This window comes from Pseudochaenichthys georgianus, chromosome 20, assembly GCF_902827115.2.
Source record: "Pseudochaenichthys georgianus chromosome 20, fPseGeo1.2, whole genome shotgun sequence".
NCBI classification, from domain to species: Eukaryota; Metazoa; Chordata; class Actinopteri; order Perciformes; family Channichthyidae; genus Pseudochaenichthys; species Pseudochaenichthys georgianus.
This window is the reverse complement of record NC_047522.1, coordinates 21,752,118-21,767,868: the sequence shown is the minus strand read 5'-3', so window position 1 is coordinate 21,767,868 and position 15,751 is coordinate 21,752,118. Positions and strand designations below refer to the sequence as shown.

Here is a 15,751-nt window from a genome sequence, read left to right as displayed (position 1 = left end):
CATAGATATTTACTAAGAATATTTTATGGTCTATTTAAACACAAGGCATTACATGATATATTGATAAGCTTAATATATACAAAAACATCATTTATAGGGTACTTTCTATTGGGAAGTAGCTGTCCCCAACCCTGACATCTACATTTAACGTTCTGTAAATAACACTTAAAACATTTTTATTTTATTTTGTTCAATAGTGTATTTAAAAGATCTTTATGATTACATTCAAACAGAAGTTGGAATATTTAGATTTATTGTGGGTATCATTTCTTAATAAAAAAACTGTACTCAAAAAATAATGTCCCCAGTTTTCATGTCACTACCGAAACACAAGGGGTTTTAGTCCAATGGCTGAGCCTGGTTTTTAGCCACACCACTGCACTTTTGTCTAGGCAGTGACACTGCATCCCTGTCCCTCATGAATGGCCAGTAGCTACATCCCATACTTTTGATATCTGTTCAAAAATCTGAAAATCGGCGTGTGACCTTAAGAATTTTCACTACCGAACACATATTATCTTCAATTAAGTAAACTTTTTCGGGGTTTTATGCAAAGTATTATGTTTTTATGCGTGTAAACCTCTTCAAAAACGTGTATGCTAGCCATGTACTTGCTAGCATTCTTTAGTTATGCTCAATTTTAGCTACAATCGTCACTTCGTGACATGATCGTTTTGGTTGTGACAAAATGGAATGGGAAGCAGGTTAATCCCACCATTTTGAAATAAATGTGGTTTAAAGTCTGAAAATCAGTGAGTTACTTTAAAGGTCTCTTATTATACTATTGTTAGGCATATATTATAGGTCTCAGATATATAAAAACATGTCTATGAAGTGTTTTGCTCAAAATACCAAACAGATCATGCATTCTAGCCTCATTTCCCTCTATTTCAGCCTGTTACTAAAGTGCTGATTCTGGGTCAGTAGCTTCAAACATTCACACTTCAACATAAGGCATGTTATGAGTTAAGATTAAGCAATAAGGTTGAGGGAATATGAAACAACCTTGAGAACAAAATACTGTGGTCACTACCGAAACACTGGATGTTTTGTAAAAAATTAAGTATATTGAGTCATCAACTAAAATGATATGATACTGATTGGTTTAATGTATGTTTAATTTCAACAATCATCAACTCTGGAATCAATATGATCAGTATTATGCATTTTACAAAGAAAGTTTGCATTATGATTTTTATTAATTGTATAATTTGAACTTTGAAATTTGATTAAAAATGCACTTTTATTAATTTAATTGTGAAAATCCTCAAGAAATATTTATTAAAATACTATTTAGAGAAGGGAAGGTAAAACAATCTTAACGGGTTACAATACTTTTTGACTGCAGTGTTTATACTATGTTTCGGTAGTGACCATTTTTGGTAGAGGAAGAACATTCCAATACAGTCTGAAAATAAGATATAAAAATGTACGGTTATTTTACGAGATATGTGTAATTTAGATATGGTACAAAATACCTAACTGGCTCTATTTGAGTAAATCATTACGTGTGTGTGTCAGTGCTTCACCCACCTTGTTTTTCCCCTGAAGCACTTCCTGTCTGTGTGTAACACTCAGGATGTGGTTGCTTGTGGACGTGGCGGGGACCCTCTCTATTACTGGACTCCACAGTGAGGAGGACGTGGGACACACACACCTTGAAGAGGGAAGAGGAAGAGGAGGAGAGTGACAGAGACTCAGCTGTGTTGACACAAGTCATTTTATGTCTCCTCCAGGTGTGTGTGGGATTTTCTCAGCTGCGCTCGGCAGGAGGAATACCCGGACTTCAGGGGGACGCCTTGGTCATCGCTGCGTGATGTTATCTCATTCACAAAGTCACCATCAACATTTGTATCAATAGCATCACATCCTGTGACGCCGTCCTGCAGGCTGACAATAGTGGATCTTTGGAGCGCTATGTCATGCTGGATTGTTCATCTGCGGAGGATGCAGAGGTGGTTTGTAATCCGGAGGATCAACTTCCTTCCATTCTTAACAAATCATCCCACATTTCCAGGACGAGAGTTCCTGTCCCTCTCAGCGACTCTCACCAGTCTAAATCCATAGATTACACAGAGGGCTGTGGGAACGCATGGAGGCGGCTCTCTGGTTCATTTATGCTACCTACAATGTAAAACCCAGCCTGCATCTCATCTCATCTCTTCTCTACATGTAAAGCTGAATATGAAGATACATGTAATGTTATAACCATGTAGCAAGTACCATCAGCAGCAAGGAGCAAGAACATGTGCTTCATGAAAGTACATTTGAATGTGCGCAATTATCATTCGTTGAAAATGCACTTTGGTTATCATATATCATATAAATTAAAAATTAACTTCATTTATTCATTCCTTTTCACAGTTTTAATAATGTTTTGTATGGACATCGAGAGCTCTGAAATGATCATTTTTGAATATTTGTCATTATAGTTTTGACTATTTATTAATATTTAGATTATTTTAAATGTATGGATATATCATTTTGTGTTAAGATTGAACAGCGTGATAATTTTGCAGAACCCAAAGTGTTTTCAATTACTTCAATTAGTCAAGTCAAAGCAGTCCAATACCCAAATATAGTCAATATATGGTCATCATTTACCAACAAAGATTGATTAATTTAGATAAATGTGTGACGGTAGATTAGAGAGAATGCATTTAGTGTCATTCTAAAAAAATGTTGCTTCATATTCATGATCTGAAGTATAAAACACTTGATGGTAAGATTATAAAGAGGGGAGGTATGTTGTGTGGCGGGGCAAACATAGGGCTTGCCGGTTCTGCCAGACGGCATTGTTGTTCTGCCACAAAACAAATCCATCCCCTGGCAGCATAACGCGCACGTTCATCATTTAGACACTATCCATCTTGCTTACTGTAAGCGGTGTTCATTGATGCTGTGTGTGTGAAGTGTCAGTACCCCTCTCTGTCTGAGCTCAGCTCCTCCCTCTGCTCCTCTCTGATTGCTCTTCCTCTTGGCATCTCGAGATGACCCACCCTGTGCATGACACCACAGACCTGCACACACACATGCTGCTCAAACACACACACGCCCACCACACCGGCTGACACCCCCACGCTTCCCAGGAAAAGCGTTCTCACTCAAAGCCGCACTCACACACACAGATATCATTAGTTGGATGGATGTGCGGACATAAACGTGGTTAGAAACAGAAACACACACACCAGATACACAGTCACACCAGACGCATTCTCACAGTGTGTGCCTGCGGACAGGGTGAGCATGAATAGGTTGTGTATCAGTGGGGGTCATCTCCTGCCTTTACTTCCTGTCTCGTTTTTTACAGCCTGAAATACATGTGTACCTCCGTCTCTGTCCGTTCCTGTCTCAACCCCAGAATAACCACAGCGCATTGTAAACCAATCCACAAATATAAGCAAAGTTTAATGCAAAAACACAAACAACTGATATAACACTTCAATACAGATTCATACAAAGTTGGCAAATATTGTCATTCGTCATATGTAAGTTAGTTGTATAAAATTATTAAATATTAGATTCATATATTACTCATAGAACATCTTTATACAAGGAATGAATCACATTGGGAGACACCCGTAAATGGGACACACTCGCACACACACTCGCACACACAGACACACACACACAATTGGACTTTACTAAACCTGATGGCACTCATACATTTCAATTAACTTTCAATACAAAGACAACATGGCTGTTACACTGACATCATTTGACAAACAAGACATTTTGACATGGGACGACAGGATGACATTAGGACAGAGGGCGGTCATAGTGTCCGGTCTCAGAGACTTCCTACATGGTAGGCGTCTGCGGACCGTCAGTCTTTTATAGAGAACTGTAGGCATCCCATAGTGAGCAACACAAAGTGCTCTCTCCTGTTTTGCCCGTCCAAGGTGAGCACATTTGACCTTCTACCAGTGGCTTAAAATCGGAACAGAAACTCACAGCTTTTGTGGATGTCAGGATCAGATCGGGGCTCGGGACAGGCACGGTTCATGCACCCATTATAGTACCACTCTAGGACACAAAAAACAAGCGAAGCAGCTCCAGAAATGTGGCTGGTGGATGAATGGAATTGCACTTCTTCTGGCTCAAAATGTCTGGGAATTGTAAAAAAGCATAAAACTACATGATGGCCGGTGTGAGGGGGAGATATGGGATAATGAAGTAAATAAATAAATAAGCAGGTGTCCTTATATCTTTAGTGATGTGGCTTTTGTTCCTCTGTTTCGGTGACTCCTGGTCCTCACTGCTCAGCAGTGTTTCAAGTCACTTTCTACCAGTTCAGCACAGCATCATCACATGGATCTCTGGTACTGTCACTGAGGGGTCTGGCTGATGAGAGTGGGGAGGGGGAGGTGGAGGTGGAGGGGCTGGGCTCCAAGGGGGGAGGCGATGGGGAGTTGTTCTTGATGCCTGGTTGGGGTGGAGGGCAGAGTTGGTGAGGGAAGGGGTTTGGAGAGGTATGTGTGGGGGGCAGAAGAGTTGGGGGAAGGGGTGTGTGTGGGGGTGTCTCTCAAGAATAGATCAAGCTCTTGAGGAAGCGGACTGTGCCACGTTTGAAGACGAAGGGACAATCACGCTGCTGGGAAGCGTCTCGCGTCGGAGAGGAAGCCAAACAACGAGAGGAAAAGCGCTCTGATTTTCGCACAGGAAGCCCAGTGCGCCTCCTGCCAGGGCCAGATAAGACTGCTGCGGTTCCCAGGGCCAGACCCAGGAGGTGGGCCCAGGATCCAGGCGCGAGGCCCCCCATCAGCCTGGCCCGGCCTGGTCCACTGTCCCTGGGCCTCCTCCAGCGCAGCGTCAGGCTCGTGGTGCAGCCGGGCTGCAAAGAACAAGCGCCTCGTGAGGATCCAGCTAACTAAAGAAACACACTCAATGCAGACACTGAAGCAGAACCAGAACAGAGCTTCACAACGGACCCACCATCAGCCGGTGAAGAGGCCCAATGCAATCTGCAGAAACATCACTGTGCAATATACTTTAGTTCCTTTACGGTAATAAGCTCGTGCTTTGGAGACATATTATTCTTTTGCAGCGTTTTGTTGCATACATTTTTGTTGCATGTATGTTTTGGCCAAATTATATGTGTTCATTAGAATCTGAAAATAATTCAACACTTGATTGCCGCTGTTGATCGTAAAATAATTAGTTTTAGGCAGATGTTCGTTGGGTGCAGATTGCATGTGACTCTCCTCGTGATGAAACATTAGATCAGATCTGTTCTCAAACATACTGTGCATGTACACTGTGATACAATCATGTGGTACGACAGGAGCGACATTTCAATAATCCTTTATACCTGGAATTCTGAATATGCTACAGGTAACTTAAGCTGACACTTAAATATAAAGAGAAAGACCTTACATCGCTCCTACTTAGGTTAAATCTGCCTATAAATATAAGATAATTCAAACTACATTTGGGATTTGGGCAGAAACAGACGGATGAGAGGTGCACGTGTCAAAGTGCCGGAGGTGAGGGTCAAGTACACGGAGGATGTCAGCGTGTCTCAGAGGAGGAATGGAGTCAGGGCGGCTGCTCTCAGGTAATACTTTCTGATTCGGCCATAAGCAACACAATAAGTGTCTGACCTCCGAGAGCAGCTCAACCAAAGCCTCTGCCAGGCGTCTGCTCGGCACTCGTGCGTGGTGACTAGATGACTCCTCGGCATCGCTGGGCTGGGCCATTTCTCATGAGAACTTTATATATAGTGTGTGTGTCAGATATAAGAAAAGGCATCACAGGATGCAGCGTGCAATCACAATAATAAACAGGCCTCTTACGCTGCGCCCTGGACAGGAAATTCATTAAATCATAGCGTTTGATTTGGGAAACCAACAAATCGTGACTGGGAGCACGGAACTGGCTTCTATTGAAGTGTGTTTTTTCTCTCTGTCCTTTCAAGTCTGAGATACACTGTGTACTGTGTCTGTGAATGTATCAGACACACACACACACACCCCCCCCACACACACACACTTAAGAAAAAGGAAACATGGACAGGAGGGGAATAAACATATAGGGACAGAGTTGCAAAAGCAAGCAAACATATAACACAGACATGATGAGACACACACACATATATGTGGGCGCATACAAATAAACACACACACATTGTCACACATTCCCGCACATGAAAGGCCCCCAAAGGCATCTGTTCTGGTTACAAGAAGGAAGCGCTGTCTGAACACATGCTGAAATAGACAAAACATGTCTCGTTTTTCTGAATCACACACACACACACCAAACCCTAAATAACATAAAACAAACAAGGCAGCTTTGTGTGTGTTCGTAACATTATGGCAAGGGTATTTATAGCTTTTTGCAAAATACACAAAGCTTTAACTGGTGTCCAACGTTATTCGATCTATTGACTTGAACAACTTCGCTCTTTCATTTAATTATCATTAGGTCACATGCTATTTTCTATTGGTTGGTTTGAATATGTTAATACTATTCAATAGTGCAGCTAACAGTTTCTTCATCTAATTCAATGTCTAGTACATTTACACAAGTATATATTTGAGGTACTTGTACTTTCCCTGTATATTTTTAGTTTATTTTACACATTTATCTGACAGCTTTTGTTACTTTTTAGGTTTAGATGATTAGCTAACACAAAATCCAAATCAATTATTAAATAAACTTTGACATGTATTTATAGGTTCAGATTTCCAGCAGCAGCATATAGTTCTACATTTACCAGTATCATATTAGTAACCAATAACTCAATATATATATGATTTTGAAATGGAGCATTACGCATAAGGAGTACTTTTACTTTTGCACTTTAAGTATATTTTGATGCCGATACTTTTGTACTTTTACTGAAGTAAGATTTTGAATGGAGGACTTTGACTTAAAAACAAAGTGCTTTTAAAATGTAGTATCGCTACTTTTACTTAGGTAACACATCTATAAGTACTTCTTCCACTGCTGAATATTTTAAACGTGTGCTGCATCTACCCTCTGGGCTACTTACAGGCCTTTTGACGGGCAGGGGTGCCAGAGCCACTGGATGCGTGGAGGCGGGACTCCGTGAGACGTGCAGTGGAGTGCTGTTCTGCTCCCTCTGGGCACCGAGCCGGGGTCCTGCAACGATACCGCCTTCTCCCCTATCTGAGGACTCACTGCCAGACAAGAAGCACAATCAAACATTTAGAAAACGACATGAATTATAAGAAAAAAGTTGTGTTCAGTGGGTGAATACTCAAATGTCTCACCGTTGACCACAAGTGTGAGGGTGAGATTTTGGTAGAGTCCATGTTCCAGGATTCGTACCAGGACAGTGTATTTCCCAGCATCCTCCTCTGCCACGTCCCGGATCACCAGAGCAGTCCCGTCCATGTGGTATCTGGAGCATTGCTCCGCTGCCACCATGCCGTCCTTCAACCTTTCAGAAAAGAAAGACCACTGAGCAAAGTTTCAGGGAAAATCTTTCGGAGTTACTCCAGAATATGACTATCAATGCTTAAAGAGGCCCATTATGTTTTGGGGTTTTCCTTTCCTGTAGTGTTGTATAGGTTTTTGTGCATGTCAATGGTCTGCAAAGGCTAGAATCCCTGTGTTCCCAACAGAGGAAGTTTGTCTCCCACACTCCCCCCCTGCCTGAAACGCCCCCTTTAAGCAACATCTATGAAACACTAATGGCGCATTTCCACTGCAGGGCCTCGCACGGCTTAGTACGGTATAGTTATGCCTTGTTAGGCCAGGCTGACTTTATGCTGCGTTTCCATTACAGTTTAGGAACTGGGGCAGTAACTATAGTAACGCAGTGTAGGCGGAGCCGTGACGTCATCGTCAATGCGAAACACAAAACCAACATCAGCCGTTAGCTGTTAGCACTCAGAGCTCACAGCTCCTCATATCTGTTCAGAAACTAGACACAAGTTAAACCAGTACAAACCACAGACTGCCTGTGTCATGGAGAATACAGTCGCTGCTTTATTTATGTCTGTAGGCCGTTGCTGTGAGTGTGGACGGTCGGAGCATATACTGCGTTAGCTTAGCCAATCTCCATTCAGAAAACACGCATTTTAAAAGGTTTTCCGACTGCCGTCTGTCTGCAGACTTGTCAAAGCATTAATTCATGGTTTTTATTAACCGGTATCAGTATGTTGTTACTTCGGCATCATTTTGAAACGGTAAAATCACGGTAAAATATGTTAATTTAGTTGTAGTTGCCAGCGATTCTCTTTTGGAGAGCCAGAAAACTGAAAAGCCGGAACTAGCCGGAACTACGCCAAGTGGAAACGCAACCAAAAACGGCTTAAACTGCGCCATAAGAAAGGGAGGCAAAAAAAAACAAACAAGGCAGTTTGGTCTGATTTCAGGAATGAAGGAGTTTTCTCACCAGATGACTTGAGGTTCAGGGAACGCTCGCAGTTTGGGAGAGATTCTGTAAGATTTCTGTCCTGCCTGTACTTTTATCACGGCTCCATGTCTGGACTTCAGGCGGATAAACGGACGGTCTACAAAAGAAGAGACACATGCACATCTTTGGGTCAGTGGATCACAGAATGGAACTCTCAACAGCTCTGAGATATAATGAAGTACTCTCTGCAGAGGTCTGCTGTTGAATCGTCAGACTGTAAGGCAGTTTCAGAGGAAGACGCTCACCAAAGACCGTGACATTGACTCTCTGCTCTTTGGTTTTCTCCCCGCTGGTCACGCGGCAGGTGTACAGGCCTCGGTCGGAGCGCAGCAGCTTCGGGATGGTCAGAATATTGTAGAACAACAAGTGCGTTCGGTGTTTCAGGAGCCGTTTGGAGGTGGAGCCGGTGTTATTGATCTGAAGGTGGAGAGGGAGGAACACCTTTGTGTGATTGGACTTTTCATTTGAAAAATCTTTAATTTCACTTTTGATTCAAGGATTCCCATTGGTGCAAAGTATAATCACAAATTCTTTAGTTTGGTTCACTCCGTGACCCTTGTTGTGAGTCACCCATTCACACTTCCCACACATTTCCTGTACGTGTCTACAATGTGACACCACGTGCCAATGTAAAAATAAAGTCACAAATAATAAACCCCTGATGGCATAGACTTTGCAGAAGTACATTTATATCAACTTTAAATGGTTGATAACATACTTGAGTAAGAGCTGCATGTTAACAGAGTTATCCCCGCCTCTCTTTTAAAGGTCAATCGTCTCCTCAGACTTGAATGCAGCTCTGACCTTTCCGGGGTAGTCCCAGGTGATGTTCACTCTGGTGTTCAACTCCCCGGTGGCGGTGCAGTTCAACACCAGCCTCTCCCCCTTCAGAGCCTCCACAGGTCCACTGCTGTTCAGGTACACGTCCATGATGTTACTCACTGCGACAAGAGAGACAAAAATGCAGGACTTAAAGATCACCTATTATGCAAAATCCACTTGTTTACGTCTTATCTACATCAACATGTGTCCCCTCTTCTCCATGTCTCCTCTACATCAACATGTGTCCCCTCTTCTCCATGTCTCTTCTACATCAACATGTGTCCCCTCTTCTTCATGTCTCCTCTACATCAACATGTGTCCCCTCTTCTCCATGTCTCTTCTACATCAACATGTGTCCCCTCTTCTCCATGTCTCTTCTACATCAACATGTGTCCCCTCTTCTCCATGTCTCTTCTACATCAACATGTGTCCCCTCTGTGGAAAGAGACTCTGAACGTTTCAGGAAAAAAGATTCGCTCACTTTTTCTCCTGATCCATTTCTATAAAAACCTGTCTGAAAATGAGCTGATCAGATTTTGGCCACTTTATGATGTCATAACGATTTTTTGTCTTGTGTAACCATCAGCCAATCAGCAACCAAGGTAACTCCCCCCCCCACCTTATCACCTGAATCTCCTGCTAGAGCACTAATAGGCACTTTCACACCGGATTACTTTTCCCTTTTAGTTCCGATAGTTCCTGGGATTTTGCGTTCACACCAAAAAGAGAACTTAGTTCAGAGAATTTTCCCCCCTTTTCAGTCCCTGCTAGAGAGCAGGTACTTTCCTGGGGAGAGACAAGTTCCCATTTCTGATTGGCTGGGCGAATTGCAAACCACGCCCCTTAAAACTCTAAAAAGTGTTGTGAAGCCGCCATTGTATTTGCTGGCATTAGCATTATTAGCATTAGCCCCGCGCACCAACGGAGAGAGACTAACTTGTGGCAACACAAAAGAAAACATGGGAGCGGTGGAGATGAGGAGGTGTCGGCGTTCTGGCGATTTACTCGGAAGCCTTCCCCAACTCCGGGGACTTCGGGTGGCAGTATACGCCGTGAAGTTGTTTGCGGCCTGCCAGTAAACCCAAAGCAGAAGAAGAAGAAGTGACGTCAGCGGCTTCATTTGCGTAATCTTCCCTCAGGGAACTTATTCCGGTGTGAACGCGATCGGCTCTTTGGTTCCATGGGGGAACTAAGTGCTGGGCACTAAGTGCGGCAAAGTACTTGGTGTGAAAGCGGCTGTTGTGTTCTTTTTATCAAATGTCTCTCAGAGGGGCGTGGGGAGGGGCTCCTTATTTTCATCTGAAGTAACAGACAGAGAATCAGCACTTTGGAAACAGGGCTGAAACAGAGGGGATTATGGGTAATGCTGCAATGATCTGTTTGGTGTTTGGAGCCAAACACTTCAGAGACAGGTTTGTATTTATCTGAGAGCTGTAATATATTGGTGAGAAACAGTATAATAGGGGACCTTTAATTATATGTTTGAGACACACATGAGTCTGAATCCTAAATGAATCCATGCACTGCTCCTCACCTGGTCTGTATATGAAGTATTTACGGGACACGTGTGTGACGCCCTCGGTGACGGTCTGGCAGTAGAAGAGGCCGATGTAGTAGAAGGTGGGGGTTCGGATGGTGAAGCCTTTCTTGCTGTTCCATAAAATGACCCTGTGGTCTGGACTCAAGCTGAGGTTTGGGTACTGTAAGGGGAGAAGACAACAACTATCAAATATTGCTCCATGACACAAACATGACGGCGGGAATCGCACACTTTTAAAAATCATATACACATAGGATAACACAGCGTCGCATTTACAGAGCCTCCCAGGTTTTATAACACTTGGCTGCCCGACATGGACACTTGTGTAACCTTGGAGGCAGCCTCAAGGAAATGTTTACTTGAGTTTCTGTGACACGGTGGAAGCCTCCCACCCACTCTCAAGGGAACAGGGAACAGGTAGAGCCCCCCCCCCCCCCACCATCACACCCATTTCCCCCCCTGCAGACCCACAGTGTGAACGGGCTGATGTCCCCCCTCCCCACGCCACTTCGCTCCTCCTCAGAAACTCACTGTCTGAGCGCCCTTAGTGCCCCCTCTTGCCCCCATCCTCTAAACCTACATGTAGGAGTGTGCAAAGGTGGAGGGGGAGAAACCAGAGGAGCAGCGAAGGTCAGAGGGAGAAATGTGACTCTCGTGGCATCCTGTTACTACAGGATATAGACATTTTGACTGGAACCCCAGGCTGACCTCCAGAGTCACTTTCACAGCCAGAGAGCAGTCCCTCCTGGGTATTGTTCCCGCTGAGAGGGTCATATTAGAGATCCAGGCCGAGTGCAAAATCCCTCCAGGAAAAACACACTCCAGAGATGTGACAGCACCGGGTGAGAGGAGGGAGATGAAGGAAGAGGAGGAGGGCTATTAATTACCTTTGCGTTTCCAGGCTTTTGTTTGGAGACGGGATAAAAACACATGTGAGTGTTGAAGCATCAGATTCATGTCAAGCATGGGCCGGTTTGTTCCGATGATAATTCTGCACTTCCTGGATCGCAAATCATGAGTTCATCTGTAGCAGTCCATCAACCTGCTTTACTCACAACGGAAATATCTAAACAACTATTGGATGGACTGCTCAGACTCTCCTGTTCCCCAGAGGATCATCCTTTTACTTTTTCCCACCACTATGACATTTCGTCTCAATTATTGGCCGGTTTGACCTTAAGCTTATATCAGACATTCATATTGAGGTAGAGATGTTTGGAAGACATTTATCGGGCAGAGAGGATCCAACACAAAATATTTTAAGACATTTTTTTAAATGTTGATCCAAACTACTGGCCTAAAGTCATGAAATATCTGCCGCTGCTGCATTTATTTGACTATTTTGTTTTAATCTCTCGATTCAAATCTATCAATTCCTCTATTAAAGGTGGGGTAGGTCATTTTGGAGAAACCAGCTCGAGTGCGCTAGAATTTGAAAATACACAGCCGAAGAAATCTGCTACTTCCTTACAGAGCCCCTCCTCCAACACACACGAACGCGCACGTGACCAATGAGGGCACGAGATAAGTTTGTGCCCCGATGGAAGGCTGACAGGCAGGTAGGTCATCCAGTTACTTTAGCTGGGCCGGCTCAGATGATTGGTCGTGCTTTTTACAGTACTACGGCTTCCACAGATGAGATTTTTTAATGGATTTGTTGTCAAAGCACTTAAAGGTGGGGTAGGTAAGTTTGAGAAACCGGCTCGAGATCGCTAGAATTTGAAAATACACAACCGGAGAAAACCTGCCACTTCCTTACAGAGCCCCTCCTCCAACACACACGAACGCGCACATGACCAATGAGGGCACGAGATGAGTTTGTGCCCCGATGGAAGGCTGACAGGCAGGTAGGCCATCTGTTGTACTTTTTACAGTATTACGGCTTCCACAGATGACTTTTTTATGGATTTGTTGTCAAAGCACTTAAGATATTCATTGCTATCGGGATGTTAAGAGCATTCCATGGAATATAACAAAAAGTGTATCTCGAGCCGGTTTCTCAAGCTTATATCAGACATTCATATTGAGGTAGAGATGTTTGGAAGACTTTTATCGGGCAGAGAGGATCTAACAAAAAATATTTTAAGACATTTTTGTAGATGTTGATCCAAACTACTGGCCTAAAGTCATGAAATATCTGCTGCTGCATTTATTTGACTATTTTGTTTTAATCTCTCTATTCAAATCTATCAATTCCTCTATTAACTGTTGGTTTCTCCCATAATACACTCTCTCTTTGTATTGTTTCTCTTTTGTTTTGTGTCTTCTCCAAGTACTCTATTGTAGTTATCCCACAATAATCTCATGACGCACAATGACTAATATTAATCGGTTTTCATGATTAAAGAACATTAACTGTACTTTGATCTCTCGCGGGCCAACAGGAGCAGCCTCTGCTTCCTGCTCTGCGTGAACCAGCTGTTTAAAGCATCAGGCGGGGAAGTTGGCAGCCAGGACTCGTACTACAAGAGGTGGAGGGTGAGGTGTGAGGAAGTGGTGCTGGCCCGGGGCCAAAGGGGCACTCCAGACGCCATGTCCTGTCCTGTAGAAGCGGTGCCAACAGAACGCTGTGGGCGCCGCTCCATCGGAAAAATACAGTAAGTGAAGCGGCATATTGGACCAGTGGGTATATTCAGATTTAAGTATATATATATGGTTTTTTTACATTCACAGTCATATAACATCCATACAGCAACATACAAAAACACTCCAAATGCTTCTCTTTGCACTTCTGTTCCCTCCTCTCACTCAGCACTTAAGCAGCAACACTCACAGCCATATCCGCACACACTTTCACACATATCCGCATACATACACAAACAAGCGGGGACACACACACCACCGCGCAAAGCCTGCCAAGATAAGAACAATGTGGCGAATGATCTGGAGAGGGGGGAAACAACGGGACGGTGTATTATGTGCATACGTGAGCCCTGATCCACACATCTGGGAAGTGATGATGTGCGGAGAATGTGAGCGGGGTGGAAGTGTGGAGGAACACTCATGCATGTAGATGTGGTGATGCAAAATACATCCCAATTCTTTGGTGCATTGTCCTTGCACTGACCTTGACCAGCGTGGTGGTGATGTTGGGGTGTGTGACCCTGCAGGGGATGTCCAGCGGCTGCTTGTCCTTCATGTACAACACATCTGGGCTCATATCAGGGTGGTCCACAAATGGCTGCTGGCTGTCTGAAACCCAAACACTGCGGTCATGGACACATAATGTACAGATGATAAGCTTATTCCTCATGTGATCTATTAGGCTATACAACCGCAGGTACAGTAACAAGGGTCAGTGGATGACATACATCAGCCTGTTGCAGCTTCTCAGAGCTCATGTTGACCTTTTTACAAATGTCTTCTTTTGTACCACCAAAAAATACAATTTGAAAATCAGCCAATCCTGACAAGTTATAACAATAAATAAATACTAGGAATCCTGCACAACTTGTTATGCAGGAACGGATGCAGTTTCGGGAAAGAGATGCTGCTTTTGTATTTTCTTAAGGATGTGAGCAACAAATATCCCTCAACATCGACCCCCTAAAGTCAATGCATGTCTGCAAGATTGGGAGCACAATGAAGCTTAAAGTAAGGATATTTGATTTACTGGTAACATTTGGCCAGAGCACTTTGTTTTACGATCTTATTTCCATCTTTAAAGTTTAAAGTTGGCAGGACTTTGAGTGTATTTTGTAGGTTATCCTTCAGGCTGGGAATCAGAATGTCGATCTCTCTGTTTTTATCCCACACACAGAGGATTAACATAAACTTGGCTTTTGACTTTTAGGGCAAAGAGAGCCTGATAGCCAAAACCCAGGGCAAAGAAATCCCATCGTCCCAAGTCAGAATGACCTCTTTGACTTATTGAAAGAATATGATTTCCTATCATTATCTGTGAACTGACCCGATGCATGCACAATCCCCTGCCTCTCTATAAGCACAAACACACACTTCCAAGTATGAACATCAGCAACAAACAAAAACAAACAGACACACACTCCACACCCATTCATTGAATACCCATTCAGCAAATGTCTGCCTGCGGTCAACAATAAACACACAGATTGTTTAGAGGCAATCAAACGGCCTCTCTGCGCCTTCTCTCCGCTACTGTAATGGTCATGTGCCATTGAACAGCGTGGGTGTTGCTCGCTGCATTGTTTGTTACCGTAGGGTGTTATTCAAGGAAAGCACATCTCTGAACATTCGAACAAAAGTACCCAAAGGACCAGCGGACTGAGGGCTTCCTTCTCCTGCTTTGATTCCCTAATAGAGTGCTCTGGGAGGGAGGCAACGTCTGAGTAGAGCCGCAGGCCAAGTCTGAAGCTTAATGGACGTGGTGACCTGAGCGATTGATGGCCCCCGAGGGTCCTGTTGGACGAACAGTAGCGTGGCCCTCGACCCTGGCCTCCAGCCCAACAGCGTCACCCTCCAGGACAGGGCGGGGCGGCGGGTAGACATCGTGCCTCCTCTGCCCCTTGATACCACTGAGCCACCAGCCTTCATCTTATCCTCACACACACACACACACACACACACACACACACACACACACACACCACACACACACACACACACACACACACACACACACACACACACCACACACACACACACACACACACACACACACACACACACACACACACACACACACACACACACACACACACACACACACACACACACACACACACACACACACACACACACACACACACACACACCACACCTCCCCGCCACCACCTTGTAGAGACACAGCGACATCCCCTCCCTTCCCCTCCTCCCCCAAGCACAGGATGCTCCATGCAAGGCTGAGCCGAGCAGATAAGCCTGATGCCCTGGGAAACTCTGCCCAGGCCTGAGCCTTTCAGCAGCTGGGCTATTCCTGGCCTCGAGGTAGCACGTAAACGAAAGTAAAAAAGGATTTATTTATATATAGATGACAGGGAGGTAGGACTGAGAAAAGAGAGGCAGGGGAGGAGGGCGTCCAGAGT

General features: G+C 44.2%; 1 protein-coding gene across 3 annotated transcripts in view; it reads right to left on the bottom strand.

Moving 5' to 3' along the window:
* flt1 (fms related receptor tyrosine kinase 1) overlaps positions 1-15,751 on the bottom strand; it is a 38,410-nt gene that overhangs the window by 18,990 nt on the left and 3,669 nt on the right. Inside the window, exons 4-11 of one of the 3 annotated variants that reach the window (XM_034108413.2) lie at positions 13,816-13,940; positions 10,743-10,908; positions 9,191-9,327; positions 8,632-8,803; positions 8,366-8,483; positions 7,236-7,405; positions 6,995-7,142; positions 1,534-1,657 (exon numbers count right to left, since the gene is read on the bottom strand). In XM_034108413.2, the coding sequence (XP_033964304.1) occupies positions 1,534-1,657; positions 6,995-7,142; positions 7,236-7,405; positions 8,366-8,483; positions 8,632-8,803; positions 9,191-9,327; positions 10,743-10,908; positions 13,816-13,940 (1,160 nt within the window). Of the gene's footprint in view, positions 1-1,533; positions 1,658-3,414; positions 4,835-6,994; positions 7,143-7,235; positions 7,406-8,365; positions 8,484-8,631; positions 8,804-9,190; positions 9,328-10,742; positions 10,909-13,815; positions 13,941-15,751 lie in introns of those variants that run through there. The other 2 variants (XM_034108414.2, XM_034108416.2) reach the window with 2 other exon arrangements.